General features: G+C 43.9%; 1 protein-coding gene across 2 annotated transcripts in view; it reads left to right on the top strand.

Annotated features, from left to right (window-relative positions):
- Positions 1–26,220, top strand: part of sars2 (seryl-tRNA synthetase 2, mitochondrial) — a 137,479-nt gene that overhangs the window by 80,243 nt on the left and 31,016 nt on the right. For both annotated transcript variants that reach the window (XM_063063495.1, XM_063063494.1), the window contains exons 12-14: positions 6,682–6,794; positions 9,581–9,674; positions 24,639–24,731. In XM_063063495.1, the coding sequence (XP_062919565.1) occupies positions 6,682–6,794; positions 9,581–9,674; positions 24,639–24,731 (300 nt within the window). The remainder of the gene's footprint in view (positions 1–6,681; positions 6,795–9,580; positions 9,675–24,638; positions 24,732–26,220) is intronic.

Raw genomic sequence — 26,220 nt, 5'->3', positions numbered from 1 at the left:
CAGAACAAATTATCCGATGACACTTGAATTGTGCTGCGGCAGGGAGCTCAGAAACCTAATGGCCCAAGGGAAGAAGCTGTTTCCCATACTGACTGTTTTTGTCTTTATGCATCAGAGTCTCCTGCCTAATGGGAGAAAGTCAAAGAGGATGCTGGATGGATGGGTGGGATCCTCGATAATATTAAGAGCCCTACGTACGCAGCGCTCCTGATAAATGTCCCTGATGGACAGTAGGGAGACCCCTCAGCCGTTCTCGCAGTCTTTTGTCAGAACTTCCAGTCCAATGCTCTGCTGCTTCCATACCAGATGGAGATACAGCTTTTGTAAAAACGCAAACACGAGGAATTCTGCAGATGCTGGAAATTGAAGCAACACACATCAAAGTTGCTGGTGAACACAGCAGGCCAGGCAGCATCTCTAGGAAGAGGTACAGTCGACGTTTCAGGCCAAGACCCTTCGCCAGGACTAACTGAAGGAAGGCGAGGGACCAGGTGAAGGAAGACTAACTGAGATACAGCTTGTCAGGACACTGTTAATGGTGCTTCTGGATGGGGTGGGGTGTACCTCATTTCAATCTCCTCAGGAAGTGGAGGTGATGCTGTGCCTTCTTGTTCAGGGAGGTGCTATTGAGGAACCAGGTGAGGTGAATCCCCAGGAAATTGGTACTCTTATCTCTCTCTACAGAGGAGCCATGTATGTGCAGAGGGGGGCTGTTCATCTGCACCTTCCTAAAATCCACAATCAGTTCTTTTGTCTTCTCCACATTCAGACTCGGTTTGTTGTTCTCATACCAGTCCACCAGCCGCTCCACTTCCTCTCTATACTCCAACTCATCATCGTCGTTGTTAAGGTCAGCCACTTGGAAGAAACCCACGCAGTCACGGGGAAAGTGTACAAACTTCTTACAGGCAGTGGCGGGAATTGAATCCAAGTTGCTGATACTATAAAGTGTTGTGCTATGCTACAGTGATGCCCTACCATACTACCTGGGCTTTTGCCATTCATAAAGGTACAACAGGGACGAGAGGACTTCTGGGTCTCCAAGAGAATGGCAGCGTAGGACAAAAAAAAAACGTAAACTGCCCCAAAGTCAAAATTAGACAAATATTTAGTATTGTATAACTATATCAATAGAAGGGGCAAGGATGGAGTCTAAGTACAACATTAAAAAGTCCACTCAGAAGGCTGATAACTATAAAAAGTCGCAGCAAGACGAGGGGCCTAGCTCCCCCACGGCTAGCCAGGATGGAGATAATGTGGAAGAATCAGTGAATCTGACTTTGATTCTTAGAGATTTGTTATTTCTAACAAGATATCAACAAACAGCTGGAAGACATTAAAGGAGAAATAGGAAAAACTAATCTGAGGTTAGATGAAGCCGAAGCGAGGATTGTAGGGACTGAGGAGAGGCTGCAAAACTCAGAGGAAGTGATAGCAGAAATGCTAAAGCTACAAGAACAGCTCCAGTGGAAACTAATAGACCAAGAAGGGAAAATGTGAGGATCTACGGAATTCCCGAAGGAACTGAAGGTAAACCCGGACTGGTGATTCCCTTCGTGGAGAAGCTGCTTAGAGAGAACCTTGACACACCAGATGCAAAAGACCTACAGATAGAAAGGGCCCACTGCGCGTTGGCACCACAGCCCCCCGGCAGATGCCCAGCTCAGATCGATTTCAGTCAGATTTCTCAGATACAGAACGAAGGAAGAAGTGCTTAAACTGGCATGGCAAAAGAAAGGCTTTATGTGGAACAACTGTAAAATCAGTTTAGACCACAATTATGCACCGGGGATCCTTGCCAGACGGAAGGAATACATGGAAACATGGAAGGTCCTGAAGGAGAACAACTTCAGATTTCAGACCCTGTATCCAGCTCGGCTAAGAGTCTTTTACGACAAGGGGACAAAAACCTACGCTACAGTGGAAGAGGCAACGTTGGATCTGGCGGTTCGGGGACTACCCACAAAAGTTATCACCCAACCGGAGTCGTTACTGGAGAAGATTCGGCGGTTGACGTGGCAGTCAGTGTGGTGAGGACGCCCCACTCGAGCCAGAGTGTCAAGCTACAAGGAAAAGCTGCAAGTATTCAGACGCGAACGTACAGAGTGTAGACTAATTGAGAAATGTCTGAAAAGAGTAAATCGTACTTAAAGGTAAAATGAAAGCTGGTAATTGAAAATAATCTAGATAGACTAACGTGAATGAGAGCAATATGGTCGAGACATGAAAAGGAGAGAATTCTCTGTGACTGTTCACACTGCGGGGGCCCTCTAACACAGACTGGAGATAGGGGTTATCCCTCTGAACTGAGGCAGTCGGTGCTCAGGCCTCACTGTGGGAAGTCAGGCAAAATTTTCAAATGTTCTATGTTCAAAAATGCCTAGGGTTTGATTTAATGTTCTGGTTTACTGTTGAGAAGGAATTACTTACTGTTGGTTTAGAAAAGGAGAGTTTTTTTTCTATTAAGAGAAAAATGCAAATTGAACTGGTGGGGTTTTGAATCCAATTAAGGAAAATGAGATTATGTCTAAATTGAAAAAAGAGAGGGCACAAATAGCCTTCCTTCAGGAAATGCACATGAGCCAATCTGACATGCAAAATTAAAAAGAATGGGCTTTAAGCATGTATTTTATTCATCATATAAATTGGGCCACAAAAGAGGGGTAGCTACTTTAATGTCAAGTACTCTTAATTATGAACATATTTCAGAGACTAAAGACAAAGATGGACGATTTGTAAAAATTACAGGAGAATAGAAGGTACTGAAATAACATTGCTGAATGTTTATGCTCCTCCAGGTTGTGAATGGTCATTCTATAGGCACATTTTTGACCTAATGGTCAGCTCTCAAGGGGTAGTAATCTATGGAGGGGATTCTAATATCAGGTTAAACCCTGCATTAGATTCTTCAAGAACAGTTTTTCAGAATAAACCTCTGACTAGGAAAGTGGATTCATTGATGGAGGAGCTGGGAATTATAGATGTGTGGAGGGAATTACACCCCACTAGTAAAGACTATACACATTACTCTTTCCCTCATTCAGCCTATTCAAGGATAGACTGTTTCTTCATCTTTAATACAGATAGACTCAGGATAAAAAACTGTAATATTGCAACAATTGATCTGCCGGACCATAGTCCAGTCTCTGTGTCTCTAATTCTGGAAAGGAAAATGAGGAAAACACTATGGGGGTTAAATTCACATATACTCAATAACCCGAAAGTAATGGAGAAATTAAGGGGAGAAATCAAAGAATACTTACACCATAATGACACGGGAGAAACGTCACCAGTGATCTTATGGGATACATTGAAAGCTGTACTGAGAGGGAAAATTTTTTCCATTATTACTCACATGAAAAAATTCAATGCACATAAATTAGCAGACCTTCAAGGAAAATTAAAACAACTTCAAGTTGTAGATAGCAACAAAATTACTTCTAATTTAAAACAGGAAATTAAGAACGTGCAAAGTGAAATTGATGAAACTCATCAATTGAAACATATTGGAAACTCAGAGAATTCATTCTTCCCTCTTACCAGTGAAATGTTCCCCGTGCCACTGGCTGCAACACAAGCCCAAAGCATGATCGTTCCACCCCCGTGCTTAACAGTTGGAGAGGTGTTCTTTTCATGAAATTCTGCACCCTCTTTTCTCCAAACATACCTTTGCTCATTGTGGCCAAAAAGTTCTATTTTAACTTCATCAGTACACAGGACTTGTTTCCAAAATACATCAGGCTTGTTTAGATGTTCCTTTGAACTCTTTGAATAGAGCACATACTCACTCACTTCTCCTTCTATTCTGATGGATGCTGTCTGGTCCTAGTATAAGTTTCGTAAGAAACGTACATCTTTCCCATCTGTGTCAAGATCTTGAAACATTTCCAGAACATCTTGGTGTCTGACAGTGTCAAAAGCTTTTGTATAGTCAATGAAACATAGGTAGATGTCTTTTTGTACCTGGATGGCTCGTTCACAGATCATCTGTAGCATGAAAATTGCATTTCTGTTTCCAGTGTTTTCCACAAAGCCGCATTGTTCTTTACTGATTTCTGGTTTTATACAGCTTCTTGCTCTCATCATGATTACTCTGAGAATAATTTTTGCCACGCTGCTCATCAGGCTTATTGTACGATGTAACTCGCATTCTGTTGCTCCCTCTTTCTTTGGAAGTGTGATGAACACTGATTTACTTAAATCATCAGGTATCTCCTCATGATCATAGATTTCATTTGCTATTTCTGTTATTTTCTCTATTCCAAAATCTTCTAAGGCCAGTAGCATTTCAACAGCGACATTGTCTGGACCAGTTGCTCTGTTATGTTTTGTTTTATTTACGGCTGCTCGAGTTTCTGATTTTAGAATGCTAGGTCCTTCAGGATTCTTCTTTATGTTCAGTTTTTCTCCTCTTTTATTTATCCAAATAAAAATAAAATGTAAAAAATAAGGTATAACAGGGACATTCAAATAAATGACTTGTTCAAAGATTAATATGAATACTTTAAAAAGGCAATTGGAAAAAATACATAATTTATGAATAATACTGTTACTGTAACCATTTATTGACCAAATACTGATGTATGCATCAGGCCATTGAGGATTTTAAAACTTTTCATTCAATGTCATGTGTTCTTGCCTCCATCTAGCTGACACCAAGCTAGCGTGAGACGCTTGGTAGGGTGTAAAAAAAAATCATTTACTGCTTTATTTGGCAGTACAGATTATCAGTATGTATCTTCTTATTATGGTTAGAGTTTAAAGAATCAAGGGGCAGCACTGCCTGCCACGTGTCAACATAATTTTTGCTGGGTACATCGTAAAGTAAACAAAGTCACGGAACAGATGCAGCTGATAGGTAGAAAAGTAGTCTTATCCAACACAGACATGTAAGCTGACAGTCCTTTGGAGTCACGAGAGAGAGACTCCCCAACCCAACATTATAGCACGTTTTTATATGTTAAAGTACAAAAGTTACAGGGTAATTTCTATATCATGTCCTATTCAATGCCCCCTTAATACTTCTTTTGAGTTTTCTTTACGACCAACACACCCAAAATGAGTATTAATTACTGTCGTATTCATGCAATGGGCTGTCAATTGCATTCATGCATATGCAGACATATACCAGTTAAGTGCCTGATTCCTCATTCCGAGTTGCATTTTAAATTTAATCCACGGTCCCTATTCGGATCTGAAGGTTAGTAGCTGAAGTAGTATATGTCCTAACCCCAAAATACACCGTAACATGTACGTGTGCCAGTGCCTGGTTCTTGGAATGTGGGCAACTTTTGAGGGGAGTGAGGGAGCTCAGCGGCTGATCCATGTTGTGACACAAACGATAAAAGTGATCTGTCTTTCCCTGGAGCCTCTACCTGTCTGAGTGGTTAAGATAACATTGGAAGTTTTGGAATTCTGATCCAAAACCCCTAAAGTGACTATTACAATAGAGACAAAGGCAGTAAGTTATATGTAGTTGTACAGTGCAGAAACAGGCCCTTTTGCCCATGCTGTTCATGGATTTTATGTCATCTGCCTGCATTTGATCCACAACCTTCTCTGCCTTGACAATTTCAAGTGCTTATCTAGATTTTTATTCAGAAATACAGCATGATAACAGGCCCTACCGGCCCAGCAAGCCCTACCACACTATCACATCCATGTCACCAATTAACCTTCTAGCCCATCTGTATGAGAGGAAACCGGAGCAGCGGGAGGAAACCCGTGGGGAAAACGTACAAGCTCCTTACATGCAGCAGCAGGAGTATGGCATGGTAGCAACTGCCCTAACCGCAGCGTTTTACAGAATCAGTGATCACTGATCGGTCTCGATTCCTGTCACTGTAAGGATTCTATCCATAACTGCTTGGATTTCCTCCGGGTGATCCTGCTTCCTCCTACATTCCAAAAATGTACCAGTTAGGGTTAGTGAGTTGTGGGATGCTATGTTGGCACCAGAACTGTGGCAACACTTGTGAGCTGCCCCCAGCGCAGTCCTTGGACTGTTGGTCATTGATGCCAGACGAAGCATTTCACTGTATGTTTCATTGTTTCGTAAATACACGTGACAAATAAAGCTTATCTTAATCTTATATTAAGACTGTTGTAGACAGCTCCCCCAGCAAAAGAAGAAGATTCTTACTATCTACCTGGTACGTATTGTGCGGAGCAAGAACGACAATGGAGGGGTCTGATTTAGTGTCCTTACTGAGTTGTATTAGTAATGGTATACGCTGGGCAACTTACAGTGTAGGAGTGATGAACTGGACCTGCTGGGACAAAAGATGAGCGCTCAAAAGCCTGTGCCCAAAGAGAGTACTTCGTGCATCCGAGGTCCAGCCGATTCACTCGCCACATTCTCGCAATTGATCGGATACGGTACACTACCCAATCTACCCCCTCGTTGTTTTGTACACCTCCATCAGGTCACCCTTCAGCCACCTCTTCTCCAGAGAAAAACAACCTAAACAGTTGTCTCCATTTAACTGAAAAGCCCCTCTCCAAGCAATGTCCTGGCAGATCTCCGCTGTACCCTCTCCAGCACAGTCTTACTGTGTGGCAACCAGATCTGCACACGGTGCTCAGGTGTGGCCTAACTAGAGTTTTTAAAAAATTCTTCTTCTAAAGCTTTCTCTCTACTAAAGGATTGGTTTCTATCAGCTTGTTTGTATTCCATTCAAGGTGGAGATGTTTGGAGTGACGGCAGCCGAGACAGGAGGCGAGAGCACAGAGTTACTGGATGAGTTTGTGTCACTTCAGAAGGAGATCTTCTCCGACCTTGGACTCCATTACAAGTGAGAGTGACTCCAGGCCAAGCCTGTTCTGCTTGGGAAGTTTGGGGCAGGGTACCTTATTGCTGAGATATTTTGAGTGAAGATCTGTTTCTTGTGGCTCTGGTTAGGATGGCCCTGCCCCTGTTGAAGTTATATAAGACCGTAAGCCACAGGAGCAGAATTAGGCCATTTGGCCTGTCTAATGAGCTCCACCATTCTGTCATGGCTGATTTATTTTCTGGCTGAATCCCATTCACCTGCCTTCTCCCTGTAACCTTCAAATGTCCATACAAATCATGAACCTATCGAACTCTGCCTTAGATATACCACATGACTTGGCGTCCACAGCTTTTCCTACATCCAATTCCCAACTGTGACCATCCCCTGAATGTGGTTGGCAGGTAATGACCATAATAGCATATTCAGTTTCATTCCCGGAATCATTCTCATAAACCTCCTCTGAACCTTCTCCAACGTCAGCACACCCTTTCTCAGATAAGCAGCCCAAACTGCTGATAGTAAGCCGAGTGAAGCCTCACCAGTGCGTCATACAGCCTCAGCGTACATCCTTGCTTTGAATAAGGCCTCAGTTGAGTAAGTGATAGAGAGTCTTGCAAGGTAGTCAAGACCTGTTCACCCAGCAAGGAGCCAACGTTCTCAAAGTTCAAAGTACATTTGTTGTCAAACGATGTATAACCTTGAGATTTGTATGCTTACAGACAGCCTCAAAGCAAGAAAACCGAAAGATCCCAATTTAAAATAAACACCAACACCCAACGTGCAGAGAGAGAGAAAAAATGATAAAAGCACCAACAACATTCAGAACAAAAGTGAGTCCATAGCCCCAAACCCCAGAGCAGATGGAGCAGGCCCTCAGCCTCAGTTCACCATACAGTGGGACAACCACTCCAGTGCCTGTTGACATGCCCAGGCTACTAGCAAACAAAATCTTCACATTCCTCAACAGCTTGGCCACTTCCTGCCTGTAATCCCCTCCATCTCTATAATCCTCGCAATAAGCTCAGGAATTCTCCCCCACACCCAGCTGACCCAGCATATGTATGGTCCCTTTAAAATATACTACATGTATGCATTTGGTCACCTGAGGAAGCTGAGCCAGGTTTGACAGTGTGGGGAAATTTTGCCACTTGAAAGATGCTATGCAAGGACAGACCCTATGTCTTTCTACTTCCCATTCCCATTTGTCCATGGCCACCTCTACTATCTCGATGAGGCCACACTCAGGTTGGAGGAACAACACCTTATATTTCATCTGGGTACCCTCCAAACTGATGTATGAACATTGGTTTCTTGAACTTCTGGTAATGAGGGCCCCCCACCCCACTTCACTGTTCTTCATTTCTGTCTCTCTCTCTCACATCTTCTCTTACTTGACCATCTCCTTCCTCTGGTGCTCCTCCCCCTTCCCATTCTTCCATGGTCTTCTGTCCTGTCCTATCAGACTCTCCTTCTGCCATTTGTCTCTTTCACCAATCAACTTCCTAGCTCTTTACTTCACCCCTCTCCCTCTCCCAGTTTCACCTATCACCTACCACCTTCCACCTTGTATTTTTTCCTCCTCTCCCCCCCTGTCCAACCTTCTTACCCTGACTTCTCCCTTTCCTTTCTAGTCCTGATGAAGGGTCTTGACCTGAGCCATCTCTTTTCCATAGATGTTGCCCGACACCCAACCTGCTGAGTTCCTCCAGCATGTTGTGTGTGTTGCTGTGGATTTCCAGCATCTGTGGGTTTTCTCCTGTGTGAGACCTTGTGAAGTATCAATCTGGTTCATAGTTTAATCCACCTGGCTTGATGGCACGAAGTGTTTGAGGCAGGTACTGTTGTTTCGTTTAAGAACCAGGTGCTTGGAAGGATGTGGGCCTGACCCAGGAAAATTGGGACTAGATTGTGGGGGGGGGGGGTGGACTGAATGAGTCAAAATGCCTGTATCCGTGCTATACTGTAATGTAGCAGTTAGCATGGCGTTTTACAGCACCGATTGTAAGATTGGGGTTAGACTCCTACTACTGCCTGTAAGGAGTTTGTACGTTCTCCCCATGATCGCATGGGTTTCCACTGGGTGCTCCAGTTTCCTCCCACAGTCCGTATGGGTTAGGATTCGTGAGTAGTGGGCATGCTATGTTGGTGCCAGAAGTATGGCAACTCTTGCCCCAGCATAATCCTGACTGATTTAATTTGATGCAAGTGACGTATTTCATTGTGTGACTAGATGTACTGTACATGTGACAAATAAAGTTAATCTCTTTAATCTTTCTTTATCACTGGTCTATCAACTCCCTTTTTTAATTTACAGATGCATCACAGAACAGGCCCTTCCAGCCCAACACAGCAGTCCCCTCGATTTAACCCTAACCTGATAACAGGACAATTTACAATGACCAGTTAACCTACCAACCAGTAGGTCTTTGGAATGTGGGAGGAAACCAGAGCACCCAGAGGAAACCCACGTGCTCACAGGAAGAACTTGCAGCCTCCTTTCAGATGGCGTCAAAATTGAACTCCAAGCTCTGACGCCCCAGTAACGTCTCACTGTGACTGCTGTGCTACTGTGGCCACCATGCTTCCTTTGGTCCCCTTGCCACAAACTAGGGGTAGTGTACAGCACCCAGTTACATACCAGCAAACATTTGGGTTGCGGAAAGAAACTGGAGCCCTCCATTGAAACCCACCTGCCAATCCTGGATCTGTTTAATGCGGTGTTGCACTTCCCTGCCCATTTTAAGCTTGACTTTCGCCCTCACTCAGTCTCTGCGGGCCTGAGCATTCTCTTTTTTTTTGTTTGGCAGACTTCTGGATATGCCGACTCAGGAACTGGGGCTGCCTGCTTACCGCAAGTTTGACATCGAAGCCTGGATGCCTGGGAGGGGTGATTATGGAGAGGTAGGTTGGTGGAATTAAAGGTGGCTGTATATTGACATGTCAAGTCAAGTCGTTGAGTTTATTGTTGTGAGGACAAATGCAGTGAGGTACAGGTACAGAGAAAAGCTTGCAGCAGCATTGCAGTCCATTTCGATTCAAATGCTTCCATATCCAATGCCTTAGAGGAGATTTACCTCGCTGCTGCCTAGACTAAAGGGTATGTCTTATGAAGGCAGGTTGAGCGAGCTAGGGCTTTTCTCCTTGAAGCAAGGAGAATGAGAGGTGACTTGATAGAGGTGTTCAAGGCGATAAGAGGCATAGAAAGCGTGAATACAGGAGACTGTTTCCCAGGGCAGACATGCCTAATTCAAGGGTGCAAAGTTTCAAGGTGATTGGAGGGAATTGTATGGGTGGATGTCAGGTGTAAGTTCTTTACTCAGCGTGGTGGGTGTGTGGAATGCACTGCCAAAGGTGGTAGTAGAGTTAGAAGCATTAGGGGAATTTACGAAACTTTCACATAAGCACATGGATGACAGAAAATGAAGGGCTGTGTGGGACGGGAGGATTAGATTGGTCTTAGAGAAGTTTAAAGGGTTGGCATAACATTGTGGGCTATATTTTATAGAAGGCAGTGAAAACCAAGACTGTGCAAAACCAGATCTTAGTGCAAAACAAAACCACTATTGGGGACAAGTCCACGGTAGTACAAGAGGTGGTTCTTCATGCTTCTTTGCTGAGGTCAGGTTAGGGTTATGCAAATTGTTCAAAGAACCCAGTAAAAAGGGAGCTATTCCTGAACAGTGACAGACTTCAGGGAGCAGATACAGAGGCAGATTCTGGAACGGTGCAATAATAATAGGGTTGTTGTGATGGGTGATTTTAACTTTCCTAATATTGACTGGCAAGAGGTTTAGATGGGATGGAGTATGTTAGGTGTGATCAGGTGTGTTACATTTCCTGATGCAATATGTAGATATGCCAACGAGAGGAGAGGCTGTACTTGATCTGGGTATTGGTCAGGTGTCAGATCTCTCGGTGGGAGAGCATTTTGGAGGTAGCAATCACAACTCTATCTCCTTTATCATAGCGCTGGAGAGGGATAGGAGCAGACAATTTGGGAAAACATTTAATTGGGGTAGGGGGAAATATAATGCCATTTAGGTGGGAACTTGGGAACATAAATTGGGAGCTGATGCTCTCAGGGAAATGCATGGCAGAAATGTGGCAAAGGTATGGTCCATTGAGGCAGGGAAATGATGGTACGGTAAAAGAACCATGGTGTTCAAAGGATCTAGAAAATCTAGTTACAAAGAAAAGAAAAGCTTAAGAAAGATTCAAGAAACTAGGTACTGCTAGAGCTCTAGAAAATTACAAGTGTGACAGGAAGGAACTCAAGAATGAAATTAGGAGAGCTAGAAGGGGCCATGAGAAGGCCTTGGTGAGGAAGATTAAGTGTAACCCCAAGGCATTCTACAAGTATGTGAAGAGCAAGAGGATGAGCCGTGTGAGAATAGGACCAATCAGGTGTGATAGTGGAAATGTGCATGGAGTCGGAGGAGGTAGCAGAGGTACTTAAAGAATACTTTGCTTCAGTATTCACCAGTGAAAAGGATATTGGCAATTGTGGAAATAACTTACAGTGGACTAAAACACTTTGAGTGTATGGAGAATGTGCTGGAGCTGTTGAAAGGCATTAAATTGGGTAAGTCGCTGGGACCAGATGAGATGTATCCCAGGCTACTGTGGGAAGCGAGGGGGTAGATTGCTGAGCCTCTGGCGATGATTTTTCCATCATCAATAGGGACGGGAGAAGTACCAGAGGATTGGAAGGTTGCAAATGTTGTTGCCTTGTTCAAGGAAGAGGAAAGGCGAGGGAAGAGGAAAGGGCAGGCAGAGCAGCGTTCCCCTGTGGCCATTCCCCTCAACAACAAGTATACCGCATTGGATACTGTTGGGAGGGATGACTTACCTGGGACTAGCTGCAGTAGCCGGATCTCTGGCACTGAGTCTGGTTCTGCAGTGCAGAAGGGAGGGGGGAAAAGAGGAGAGCGGTAGTGATAGGGGACTCGATAGTTAGAGGTGCAGATAGAAGGTTCTGTGGTCGTGACAGGGAATCCAGGATGGTTTGTTGCCTCCCGGGTGCCAGGGTCAAGGATGTCTCTGATCGATTGCATGACATTCTGAAGTGGGAGGGTGACCAGCCAGATGTCGTGGTGCACATCAGTACCAATGACATAGCAAGGAAGAGTGAACAGGTCCTGGACAGTGAGTATAGAGAGCTTGGTAGGAAGTTGAAAAGCAGGACCTCAAGGGTGGTAATCTCAGGATTGCTACCTGTGCTAGGTGCCAGTGAGGGTAGGAATAGGATGCTCTGGAGGAGGAACACGTGGCTGAGGAACTGGTGTAGGGGGCAGGGTTTCCGATTTCAGGATCATTGGGACCTCTTCTGGGGCAGGTGGGACCTGTACAAGAGAGACGGGTTACACTTGAACCACAGGGGGACCAATATCCTTTCAGGGAGGTTTGTTAGTGCTATTGGGGAGGCTTTAAACTAGATTTGCAGGGGGATGGGAACCAGAGTGCCAGAGCTGACAGTGTAGCTGGGGTGAAAATAAATGATATTGAAAGTTTAAGCAAATCCGCTGATAGAAAGGTTGTGAGTGGTGGTAAAAATCTTCTGAGGTGTATATATTTCAATGCTAGGAGTATTGCGGGGAAGGCGGATGAGTTGAGGGCGTGGATTGACACGTGGAATTATGATGTTGTAGCAATTAGTGAAACTTGGCTACAGGAGGGGCAGGACTGGCAGCTTAATATTCCAGGGTTCCGATGTTTCAGTTGTGATCGAGGCAGAGGAATGAAAGGTGGGGGAGTAGCATTACTTGTTAGGGAAAATATTACAGCAGTGCTCAGGCAGGACAGATTAGAGGGCTTGTCTACTGAGTCCTTATGGGTAGAGCTGAGAAACAGGAAAGGTATGGCCACATTAGTGGGATTGTATTACAGACCACCCAATAGTCAACGAGACTTGGAAGAGCAAATCTGCAGAGAGATAGCAGGCAACTGCAGGAAACATAAAGTTGTGGTGGTAGGGGGTTTTAATTTTCCATACATTGATTGGGACTCCCATACTGCTAGGGGTCTAGATGGTTTAGAGTTTGTAAAATGTGTTCAGGAAAGTTTTCTAAATCAGTATATAGAGGGACCAACTAGAGGGGATGCAATATTGGATCTCCTGTTAGGAAACGAATTAGGGCAAGTGACAGAAGTCTGTGTAGGGGAGCACTTTGGTTCCAGTGATCATAACACCATTAGTTTCAATTTGATCATGGGCAAGGATAGATCTGGCCCTAGGGTTGAGGTTCTGAACTGGAAGAAGGCCAAATTTGAAGAAATGAGAAAGGATCTAAAAAGAGTGGATTGGGACAGGTTGTTCTCTGGCAAAGATGTGATTGGTAGGTGGGAAGCCTTCAAAGGGGAAATTTTGAGAGTGCAGAGTTTGTATGTTCCTGTCAGGATTAAAAGCAAATTGAATAGGAATAAGGAACCTTGGTTCTCAAGGGATATTGCAACTCTGATAAAGAAGAAGAGGGAGTTGTATGAAATGTATAGGAAACGGAGTAAATCAGGTGCTTGAGGAGTATAAGAAGTGCAAGAAAATACTTAAGAAAGAAACCAGGAGGGCTAAAAGAAGACGTGAGGTTGCCTTGGCAGTCAAAGTGAAGGATAATCCAAAGAGCTTTTACAAGTATATTTAGAGCAAAAGGATTGTAAGGGATAAAATTGGTCCTCTTGAAGATCAGAGTGGTCGGCTTTGTGCGGAACCAAAGGAAATGGAAATGGGGGAGATCTTAAATAGGTTTTTTGCGTCTGTATTTACTAAGGAAGCTGGCATGAAATCTATGGAATTGAGGGAATCAAGTAGTGAGACCACGGAAACTGTACAGATTGAAAAGGAGGAGGTGCTTGCTGTCTTGAGGAAAATTAAAGTGGATAAATCCCCGGGACCTGACAGAGTGTTCCCTCGGACCTTGAAGGAGACTAGTGTTGAAATTGCGGGGGCCCTGGCAGAAATATTTAAAATGTCGCTGTCTACGGGTGAAGTGCCGGAGGATTGGAGAGTGGCTCATGTTGTTCCGTTGTTTAAAAAAGGATCGAAAAGTAATCCGGGAAATTATAGGCCGGTGAGTTTAACGTCAGTAGTAGTTAAGTTATTGGAGGGAGTACTAAGAGACAGAATCTACAAGCATTTGGATAGACAGGGGCTTATTAGGGAGAGTCAACATGGCTTTGTGCGTGGTAGGTCATGTTTGACCAATCTATTGGAGTTTTTCGAGGAGGTTACCAGGAAAGTGGATGAAGGGAAGGCAGTGGATATTGTCTACATGGACTTCAGTAAGGCCTTTGACAAGGTCCCGCATGGGAGGTTAGTTAGGAAAATTCAGTCGCTAGGTATACATGGAGAGGTGGTAAATTGGATTAGACATTGGCTCGATGGAAGAAGCCAGAGAGTGGTGGTAGAGAATTGCTTCTCTGAGTGGAGGCCTGTGACTAGTGGTGTGCCACAGGGATCAGTGCTGTGTCCATTGTTATTTGTCATCTATATCAATGATCTGGATGATAATGTGGTAAATTGGATCAGCAAGTTTGCTGATGATACAAAGATTGGAAGTGTAGTAGACAGTGAGAAAGGTTTTCAGAGCCTGCAGAGGGACTTGGACCATCTGGAAAAATGGGCTGAAAAATGGCAGATGAGTTTAATACTGACAAGTGTGAGGTATTGCATGTTGGAAGGACAAACCAACGTGGAACATACAGGGTTAATGGTAAGGCACTGAGGAGTGCAGTGGAACAGAGGGATCTGGGAATACAGATACAAAATTCCCTAAAAGTGTCGTCACAGGTAGATAGGGTCATAAAGAGAGCTTTTGGTACATTGGCCTTTATTAATCGAAGTATTGAGTATAAGAGCTGGAATGTTATGATGAGGTTGTATAAGGCATTGGTGAGGCCGAATCTGGAGTATTGTGTTCAGTTTTGGTCACCAAATTACAGGAAGGATATAAATAAGGTTGAAAGAGTGCAGAGAAGGTTTACAAGGATGTTGCCGGGACTTGAGAAACTCAGTTACAGAGAAAGGTTGAATAGGTTAGGACTTTATTCCCTGGAGCATAGAAGAATGAGGGGAGATTTGATAGAGGTATATAAAATTATGATGGGTATAGATAGAGTGAATGCAAGCAGGCTTTTTCCACTGAGGCAAGGGGAGAAAAAAACCAGAGGACATGGGTTAAGGGTGAGGGGGGAAAAGTTTAAAGGGAACATTGGGGGGGGCTTCTTCACACAGAGAGTGGTGCGAGTATGGAATGAGCTGCCAGACGAGGTGGTAAATGCGGGTTCTTTTTTAACATTTAAGAATAAATTGGACAGATACATGGATGGGAGGTATATGGAGGGATATGGTCCGTGTGCAGGTCAGTGGGACTAGGCAGAAAATGGTTCGGCACAGCCAAGAAGGGCCAAAGGGCCTGTTTCTGTGCTGTAGTTTCTATGGTTCTATGGAAGTGGGTAGAGATAACCCAGGAAATTATAGACCAGTGAGTCTTACTTCAGTGGTGGGCAAGTTGTTGGAGAAGATCCTGAGAGGCAGGATTTATGAGCTTTTAGAGAGACATAATCTGATTAGGGATAGTCAGCATGGCTTTGTCAAGGGCAGGTCATGCCTTACAGGTGCCAGGGTCAAGGACGTCTCAGATCCTATCCACAACATTTTGTAGAGGGAGGGAGAGCAGCTAGATGTCTTGGTACATATTGGTACTAATGACATAGGAAGGAAAAGAGGTCCTGAAAGGAGATTTTAGAGAGGTGGGTAGAAAGCTAAGAAGCAGGACTTCCAGGGTAGTAATTTCTGGATTGCCGTCTATACCACGCGCCAGTGAGGGTAGAAACAGGGTGATTTGGCAGATAAATGCGTGGCTGAGAAGCCGGTGCAGGAGGCAGGGCTTCAGGTTATTGGATTGTTGGGATCTCTTCTGAGGGAGGTATGAGTTGTACAAAAGTGACGGGTTGCACCTGAACCGGAGGAGGGGCCGATATTCTTGCGAGCAGGTTTGTTAGAGCTGTTGGGGAGGGTTTAAACTAATTTGGCAGGAGATCGGGAACCGGAGCGATGGGACTCAGGATAGGACGGATGATTAAAAAAAGTTAAGGTAGCGTGCAGTCAGGCTGTCAGGAAGGGGAGGCAGATGATAGGAAATAATTGCAACCAGCAGGGTGAGTATTAGTGCATTAAGGATGCAAAATCAAAAAGGGTTGCAAATGTGGTACTCAAGGTGTTGTATCTCAACGCGCAGAGTATAAGAAATAAGGTGGATGATCTTGTTCCCACTATTACAGATGGTCAGGTATGATGTGGCCATCACTGAATCATGACTGAAGGATGGGTGTAGTTGGGAACTGAATGTCCAAGGTTACACGTTATATCAGAGGGACAGGAAGGTAGGCAGAGGGGGTAGTGGCTCTACTGGTAAAGAATGGCATCAAATCAGTAGAAAGATGTGACATAGGATCGGAAGATGTTGAGTTCTTGTGCATTGTTTTAAGAAACTGCAAGGGTAAAAGGATGTTGATACCAGTTATATACAGGCCTCCCAACAGTGGACCACAGATTACAACAGGAAATAGAAAAGACGAGTCAAAAGGGTAATGTTATGGTAGTCATTGGAGATTTTAACATGCAGGTTGATTGGGAAAATCAGCTTGGTAATGGATCGCAAGAGAGTGAGTTTGTTGAAAGCCTAAGAGATGGCTTTTTAGAGCAGCTTGTTTTTGAGCCTACTAGGGGATCAGTTATACTGTGTTGGCTGTTATGTAATGAACCAGAGGCGGATAAGGTGAAAGAACCCTTAGGAACCAGTGATCACAATAAGATTGAGTTCAACTTGAAATTTGATAGGTGAAAGTAAAGTCTGATGTAGCAGTATTTCAGTGGAGTGAGGTAAATTACAGTGGTATGAGAGAGGAGTTGGCCAAAGTAAATTGGAAGGAGCTGCTGGCAGGCATGACAGCAGGGTAGCAATGGCATGTGTTTCTGGGAAAAATGAGGAAGGTGATGGACAAACACAAGTGTATTCAAAAAATGAAGAAATACTCAAATGACAAAATAGTACAACAGTGGCTGACAAGGGAATTTAAAGCTAATGTAAAGACAAAAGAAAGGGCATACAAGGCAAAAATTAGTAGGATAATAGAGGATTGGGAAGTTTTTAAAAACCTACAGAGAATAACTAAAAGAATCATTAGGTGAGAAAAGTTGAAATATGAAAGCAAGCTAGCACATAATATCGAATTGGATAGTAAAAGCTTTTTCAAGTAGGAAAAAAAAAGAGAAATGAGAGTGGATATTGGACCACTAGAAAATGAGGCAGGAGAAATAATAACGAGGGACAAGGAGATGGCTGATGAACTAAATGAGTATTTTGCATCAGTCTTCGCTGTGGAAGACACGAGCAGTGTACCAGATGTTGTACCGTGTGATGGAAGAGAAGTGGGTGCAGTTACTATTACAAGGGAGAAGGTTCTCAAAAAGCTGAAAGACCTAAAGGTACATAAGTCACCCGGACCAGATAAACTGCACTCTGGGGTTCTGAAAGAGGTAGCGTTAGAGATTGTGGTGGCATTAGAAATGATCTTTCAAAAATCATTGGCCTCTGCCATGGTGCCAGAGGACTGGAAAATTGCAAATGTCACTCCACTCTTTAAGGAAGGAGGAAGGCAGCAGAAAGGATATTATAGACCAGTTGGCCTGACCTCAGTGGTTGGGAAGATGTTAGAGTCTATTGTTAAGGATGAGGTGATGGAGTACTTGGTGACACAGGAGAAGATAGGACAAAGTCATCATGGTTTCCTGAAGGGAAAATCTTGCCAAACAAACCTGTTGTAATTCTTTGAGGAGATGACAAGTAGGATAGATAAAGGGGATGCAGTCGTTGTTGTATATTTGGATTTTCAGAAGGCCTTTGACAAGGTGCCACTCATGAGGCTGCTAAACAAGTTAAGAGCTCATGGTATTACAGGAAAGTTACTAACATGGTTAGAGCATTGACTGATTGGAAGGAGGCAGAGAGTGGGAATAAAAGGATCCTTTTCTGCTTGGCTGCCAGTGACTGGTGGTGTTCCGCTGGGGTCAGTGCTGGGACCACTCCTTTTTATGCTGTATATAAATTATTTAGATGATGAAATAGATGACTCTGTTGCCAAGTTTTTAGATGATTCAAAGATTGGTGGAGGGGCAGGTCGTATTGAGGATATTGAATGCAGAAGGACTTAGACAGATTACGAGAATGGGCAAGAAAGTGGCAAATGAAATATAATGCTGGAAAATGCATGGTCATGCACTTTGGTAGCAGAAGTAAATGTGCAGACTATTTTCCAAATGGGGAGAAAATCCAAAAATTTGAGATGCAAAGGGACTTGGGAGTCCTTGTGCAGAACACCTTGAAGGTTAACTTGCAGGTTGAGTCAGTGGTGAGGAAGGCAAATGCCATGTTAGCATTCATTTCAAGAGGTCTAGAATACAAGAGCAAGGATGTGATGCTGAGGATTTATAAGGCACTGGTGAGGCCTCACCTTGAATATTGTGAACAGTTTTGGGCTCCTTGTCTTAGAAAAGATGTGCTGGCATTGGAGAGGTTCACAAGGATGATTCCAGGAATGGAAGGGTTATCATACGAGGGACATTTGATGGCTCTAGGTTTGTACTTGCTGGAATTCAGAAGGATGAGGGAAGGATCTCATTGAAACCTTTTGAATGTTGAAAGGCCTAGACAGAGTAGATGTGGAAAGGATGTTTCCCATGGTGGGAGAGTCTAGGACAAGAGGGCACAGCCTCAGGATAGAAAGTCGTCCATTCAAACTGAGATGTGGAGAAATTTCTTTAGCCAGAGCCTGGTGAATTTGTGGAATTTGTTGCCACATGCAGCTGTGGAACCCAGGTTGCTGGGTGTATTTAAGGCAGAGGTTGACAGGATCTTGATTGGTTACTGGGAGAGGGCTGGGAAATATGTTTGAGGAGGAGAAAAAAAGGATCAGCCATGATTGAATGGTGGAACAGGCTCGATGGGCCAAATGGCCCAATTTCTATTTCAATGACTTATGGTCTTATGAGCCTAATTGAGTTCTCTGAGGAGGTAACAAAACACATCGAGAAAGGTAGAGCAATGGATGTAGTGTATATGGATCCATGCAAGGCTCATTCAGAAGGTAAGGAGGCATGGGATCCAAGGAGACCTTGCTTTGTGAATTTAGAATTGGCTTGCTCACAGAAGATTGTTATAGATGGTTTGTATTCTGCATGGAGGTTGGTGACCAGTGGTGTGCCTCAGGGATCTGTTCTGGGACCCCTCCCTTTGTGATTTTTATAAAATGAGGAATTAGAAGTGTGGATTAGTAAGTATGCTGATGACACAAAAGTTGGGGTATTGCGGATAGTCTGGAGGATTGTCAGAGGTTACAGCGGGACATCGATAGGATGTAGAATTGGGCTAAAAAGTGGCAGATAGAGTTCAACCCAGATAAGTGTGAGGTGGTTCATATTGATATGTCAGATTTGCAGACAGAACATAGTAGCAATGGTAAGACTCTTGGCGGTGTGGAGAATCTGAGAGATCTTGGAGTGCGTGTCCATAGGACACTCAAAGCTGCTGCGCAGGTTGACAGTGTTGTTAAGAAGGCATATAGTGTGTTGGCATTCATCAACTGTGGGATTGTGTTCAAGAGCCGTGAGGTAATGTTACAGCTATATAGGACCCCACTTGGAGTACTGTGTTCAGTTCTGGTCACCTTACTACAGGATGGATGTGGAAACTAGAGAGAGTGAGCAGAGGAGATTTACAAGGATGTTGCCTGGATTGGAAGGTGTACCTTATGAGAATAGGTTGAGTGAAGTTGGCATTTTCTCCTTGGAGCAATGGAGGATGAGAGGTGACCTGATAGAGGTGTACAAGATGATGACAGACATTGATCGTGTGGATAGCCAGAGGTCTTTTTCCAGGGTTGAATTGGCTAACACGAGGGGTGTTAGTTTTAAGGTGCTTGGATATGGGTATCGAGGAGATGTCGGGTAAGTTTTTCACACAGAGAGTGGTGGGTGCATGGAATGGGCTGCTAGCGACAGTGGTGGAGGCAGATACAACATGGTCTTTTAAGAGTCTCTTGGATAGGTACATGGAGCTTAGAAAAATAGAGGGCTATGCGGTAGGGAAATTCTGGGCAGCTTCTAGAGTAGGTTACAAGGTCGGCACAATATTGTGAGCTGAAGGGTCTGTAATGTGCTGTAGATTTCTATGACTCCATGATTCTGTGAAACTGGTGGTACAGGACTTCAGGAATCTGTACCTCCTACACGATGGTAGTAACAGCCCAGATAGTGGAGATTCTTGATAACAGATCTTCCAACCTTGTCGTAGGGTTTGGAGGCTTGCGTGCCTCAATGACCTGGAGTCAGGACTTTATGCTTTGGCTTCTTGGCAGGGTCACCCATGCCAAACAGGTCAAAGGGTAGAGGCCAGGTTAAGAGTGGTCCACCAGTCCTCCAGGTTTGGGATTAAGCTCAGGGCTAACAACCCTGACCGGTCAAACAAAACTGATATTGAAACAGCAATGAAGAATCCTTCTACATCTGAGTGCGACAGTATTCCTGAGTCTCCACCTGGGACTTGCATGACTGACAGTAGTGAAAACTGAGAGGAAGCTACTGACACGATGAAGGAAGCCCTGAACACCACCAGAGATGGACGACCTTCACTGCTGCCCTAAATGCCAGCGGCGTACTGAACAGTAAGGAAGTAAGTGATAAGGGGTGCCATCTTTTTGAGGTGGTGCCTCATGTCAGCGTTTCCATTGATGGGGAGGGCTGCAGCCTCTTGTGTTCCTGTGTGTTGGGTTTGCCGTATCGGGATGTTAAAACAGGAGGAGATGTAATGCAGGTTGTGGGAAAACTTCCATCTTGTTGAAGCAAGCTGTGATAGAGGTGGACGGGGAGTTAATGTTTCCTCACTGGGGTGACTAGATACATTCATACACTGATGAAGGAATTTCTTCACCCACAGCAGTACTGTGGAGGCTCTCACACAAAATGATGGAGGAACTCAGCAGTTCAGGCAACATTTAAGGAGAGGAATAAATAGTTGATGTTTCAGGCCAAGACACTTCATCAGGAAACATCGATTTGTCTATTCCTCTCCATCGGTGCTGCCTGACCTGTAGAGTTCTTCCAGCATTTTGTGTGAATTACTCTGGATTTCCAACACCTGCAGAATCTTTGATGTCAACAGAGTCTCTGATACTCAGCATCTTTAAGATGGATCATTTGATTCAGAATCAGGTTTAACATCATCAGCATACGTCGTGAAATTTATTGTCTTTGCGGCAATACCTAATAATAGAAAAAATATGAATTACAGTAAATATACATATTAAATAGGTGAATTAAGTAAGTACGGTAAAATGAAAATAAAAAAGTAGAGAGGTAGTGTTCGTTGCCTATTTAGAAATCAGATAGCAGGGGCCAGCTGGTGGCGCAATGAGCCGGACCCGGGAACGGAGGTTCCCGGGTTCGAACCCAGTCGGGCTGCTCCCAAGTACGCTTTCCATCCGTGCCGGATTGAGTGTCGAGATCGCAACTCTACCTCATAAAATAAAGGGACAATACTGGGAAATGTCTGTGTGAGGAGTGGCGTGTCACACAGTCTCTCTGTCTCGCTCCACGCCTTGTATAGGCATGAAAAAGACATTGTCCTGCCAACGACGCACACGCATGCACGCACATACCAAAAAAAAAATCAGATGGCGGGAGGAAGAAACTGTTCCTGAATCGAGTGTGTGTGTGTTTTCAGACTTCTGTGCTCCTTCCTGACGGTAACAGTGAGAACAAGGCATGCCCTGGGTGATGGAGGTCCTTAATGATGGACGCCACCTATTCGAGGAATTGCTCCTTGAAGGTATCCTGGAAACTACGGAGACTAGTGCCCATGATAGAGCTAACTAATTTTTAGGTATAATAGAAGTTTATGGGTTAATTTAGGAAAATAGTGTGGAAATTCAAGATTTTTAAGATTAGCTTTATTTGTCAGATGGATTTTGAATCATCAGTGAAATGCGTCGTTTGCGTCACGGCAGTGAGAATTGTGCTGGGCAGCCTGCAAATGTCGCCTCACTTCCTGCATCAAGATTTCGTTGTTTTGGTTGTTCCTTTCTGCGCCTTGTGGCGCATCAGTTGGCAGTCTTGTCCTTTATTTAGCATTTGTCTGTTTTTTTCACGAGGCTGAGTCACTGGTTCGACATTCAACCCTGCACGGATGGAAAGCACGCGATGAGCGGGCCGGATACGACCCTAGGAGCACTCGCCTCGAGGTCCGATACAGATGCCACTACACCACCAGCTGGCTACAGCGCCAAGATAGCATCGGCCAAACAAAAGATCAGCCCAGATCTCATCGAGTGGCAGAACTGATATTTGGGACCGAATGGACTGCTGCTACTCTCATTTATCATGTTCTTTTAAGTATAGTAATCAGTCTGTCTAATAAGATTAACAAGCCAACCATAATACCGGAACAAACTCTGATCCGCGGCGTGAGGAAGGCTGGATGTATGAACCTGGATCTTGTGCAAGCAGATCTGGGAAATGCAGCAAGAAAGAGCAATGGCTGCTCATTTGGTGTTCCTCCAGCTCACAGTTTGTCCTTTGGAAATTCACTTCCAGAGCCCCTTGGTTCTTCAGCTGCTGCTGTGTGTGAGGGGCAGACAACCACCTCTGTCCATCCCTGAGAGCATCTGCCCAAGTTTGGGATCATCTTCTAAATATTTTTCTGATATATCATGGTAATTTTGAACAGAAGTTTTTGGTTAATTCATTCATAACTATAATTATGGGCATTTTTAAGGAAAAAAGATGAGTTACGTTGTTTATTTATGTGTACTAATTGTTTTACCATTAGTGAAAGTATAACAGACAGATTGAAATTAATGGAAAGACCATGATTGCCCATGTCATACAACACGGCACATAATGATGATGATATCAAGTGTCAAGTTTATTGTCATTTAACAACATACGTGCATATAGCATATAACCATATAATGTATATAGAAACGAGACAACATTTCTCTGAACCAGGGTGTAAAGCACAGTAGTACACAGAACACACAAGGTAAGGATATTAATCTACAGATGAATAACACATAATTGGGAAACTAAAGTGCATTAATATTAAATATTATACTGAAACAGATTAACCAGTGACATTTTGAATACAGTGCGGCAGGAAGTTCAGAAGCCTAATGGTCTGGGGGAGGAAACTGTTTCTCATCCTGACCGTTCTTGTCTTTATGCATTGGCGTCTGCTGCCTGATGGTAAAAAGTCAAAGAGGAGGCTGGGTGGATGGGTGGGATCCTTGATAATACGAAGGGCCCTCATAAATGTCCCTGATGGATGGTAGGGAGACCCCTTAAATCTCCTCGGCCGTTCTCACAGTCCTTTATAGAGGCTTCCAGTCCGATGCTGGGCTGCTCCCAGACCAGACGGAGATGCAGCTTGTCAGGGCACTCTCAATGGTGCTCATGTAAACTGCAGTTTATGATGATGATTTCACTGGAGAACAGATTTTTTTGGAAGGGTTGCTTTCTCAATTTTTTTTTGTTCACTTGAAGCTCAAAATCGAATTTCAGATTATTTGTATCACAGGAATTTAGAGAAACAAGAAATTAACTTCTATTGAATATAGTGCATTTAATTGAATAACAGGGCTGATGCTCTGTAATAGTTCAACTAAGCTAAAAATGTTTTGCTGATGAATTTCATTTGTACTCAGTGTATGAGGCTTCACGCTTGTGTCCAAGAATAATCAGCCAGCATTGATGGATTCCAGTTGACCTGATACCGATTCTCTATGACCACAATGTCCTGGTGAAACCTTTCACCATGCTTGTCACTAACAGTGCTAAGATTTGCAGGGAAGAAGTCTAAGTGGGAATGCATAAAATGAATCTTTAGTGTCATGTTACACTTCATGCTTGAAGCATGTGTCAACCAGCTGCACATGGTTTTGTGCTCTGCTGTTGTCAAGAGAATGTTCAACAACATCCTTGAATGCCTTCCATGTGATTACTATGGCCCTACTAGAAATTCTTCGAATTGCCTGTCATTGATGACCTGTTTGATTTGTGGACCAACAAAAATGCCTTCCTTAATCTTGGCATCAGTTATTCTGACTTGAGTTATGAATTGAAATAACAAATATAAGTGATTTCAATAAAATGGTGCGTGATAGTGAAATTTCACAGTGATTGTTATGATCAGCAACCCAAATTCCGTAAGATACACCCTACAGTATTCAGCGAGCAAAGACTCTGCTGTCCAATGAGGTTTAAAGATCGAGCGCTGCACCACGTGCTGTGTGCCATCAAAATTATTCCACGTGTCTTCTTGGACACGTGCCGCATGTTCACCACCCCTGGTATTGTTTGTCTCATACTGTGAAGAAATATTGAGTTATGGAAGGGACAAAATTCAGAAAATAGGAACAAATAGAATGGCGTTTCGGAAAATAAATGGCCTCTGGGTTAAAGCCTCCTTCTGCACTGTATCTTCCCAGTGGTCGTCAAGGCAGATTTTCATCTTTCTAATCCCAAAGTGTAGAACTTAATTTTGTCTCTCCCTCTGTCCCTCTCCCCCTATCTATACATACATATCCATACATATCAATACACACACACACACACACCCACCCAGCCCCCCACCTTTCCAATGTGGGAGGAAACCGGAGAACACCCATGTCGTCGTGGGGAGAATCGACAGACTCATCACAGACAGTGGCGGGAATTAAACCTGGGTCACCTATACTGTAAAGCTTTATATGAACACCCGCATTTCTACTCCTTCCTTCAAGGTCATGACAATATTGTTTTTTCTTTCCCTGTGCTAGATATCCAGTGCCTCCAACTGCACAGACTACCAGAGCAGAAGACTGAATATCATGTACTATGATGAGGCAGCTCAGTTAAAATATGCTCACACTGTAAGTAAGAGGAAGCCTTATTTGTGCTCTCAAATTCTGTTATCATTCCTGCTCTCTTGGGTAAAGTTATTAATAGAAATTATGCAAACACGAGGAAATCTGCAGATGCTGGAATTTCAAGCAACACACATCAAAGTTGCTGGTGAACGCAGCAGGCCAGGCAGCATCTCTAGGAAGAGGTACAGTCGACGTTTCGAGCCGAGACCCTTCGTCAGGATAGCAATTATGCCTTCAGTACAGAGATAGTTAACAGCAATCTATATTTCCCACAATGTCAGTTTAGAGCTCATCCAAGAGAACCACATTCTTGCTCAAACAACAGGAATTCTGCAGATGCTGGAATTTCAAGCAACACACATCAAAGTTGCTGGTGAACGCAGCAGGCCAGGCAGCATCTCTAGCAAGAGGTGCAGTCGACGTTTCAGGCCGAGACATTCTTGCCGTAGGGTTTGGAGGCTCGTGTGCCTCAATGACCCGGAGAGTTGTGTTGTCTGGAGTCAGGGCTTTATGCTTTGGCTCTTGGTAGGGTCACCCATGCCAAACAGGTGAAAGAGTAGAGGCCAGACTCAGAGTGGTCCATTGGTTCAGCTCAGGACTAACAACCTTGACTGGTCAGAAAGAATTGTTACAGAAACGGCAATGAAGAACAGAACGGCAGAGAAGTATACGAATATGTGTGCGACTGCTTGGAAAGGAATCTCTCTTCAATGATTTGCATTGATGCACCAGGAGGACAATTATCATCAACTTGATCCCTGCTAAAGTTAGGGGAGATGGAAGTGCTGCTATTACTGTAGCATCATCCGGTATTGCAGCAACATTGATGCCTGGTAGGACAGCACATTCAAGATTCAAAATACCCCTCAAGGTCAATGACGATGCCCTTTGTAACATCGATTAAAAACACCAATACTGCAAATTTACTCCAAAATGCAAGGCTTATAGTCTGGGATAAGTGCCCCATGATTAGGAGGGAGAGCTTTGAAGCCATGGACCGGACTCTTCGTGATGTATGTGGCAAGAATGAGGCCTTCAGGGGTATTTTAACCATTTGCTGTGGCGATTTCCATCAGTGTCTAGCAATTGTGAAATGATGCTGATGTGGAGAATTCATGCATTAAAAAATCCTACTTATGGAGAAGCTTCATCAAATTTCAATTGAAGAGAAACATGCGACTGAGTGAGGGAGAAGGACGATATTTTGAGTTCTTATTGGATGTTGGAGAAGACAAGATTGAGAAAAATGAAAACGATGAAATGGAATTACCTGAAGATATAATTCTGCCAGCAAAAACTATGGAAGAATACAATGATTTCATCTACCCGACATTCAACAATCCTGCAGAACTGTTCTCAAGGAATTCTATCTTGGTTCCTCTCAATGAAATGATGCGAAAAATAAACTTCACATGCATTAGACGCTTCCCTGGAATCATGAAAGAATACTGTTCCTTCAATGCCGTAAGTGAAGGAGCTCACGCCACTCATT

This window comes from Mobula hypostoma, chromosome 12 (assembly GCF_963921235.1).
Source record: "Mobula hypostoma chromosome 12, sMobHyp1.1, whole genome shotgun sequence".
NCBI lineage: Eukaryota > Metazoa > Chordata > Chondrichthyes > Myliobatiformes > Myliobatidae > Mobula > Mobula hypostoma.
The sequence above is the reverse complement of the archived record's forward strand: the minus strand, read 5'-3'. Positions and strand labels throughout refer to the sequence as shown.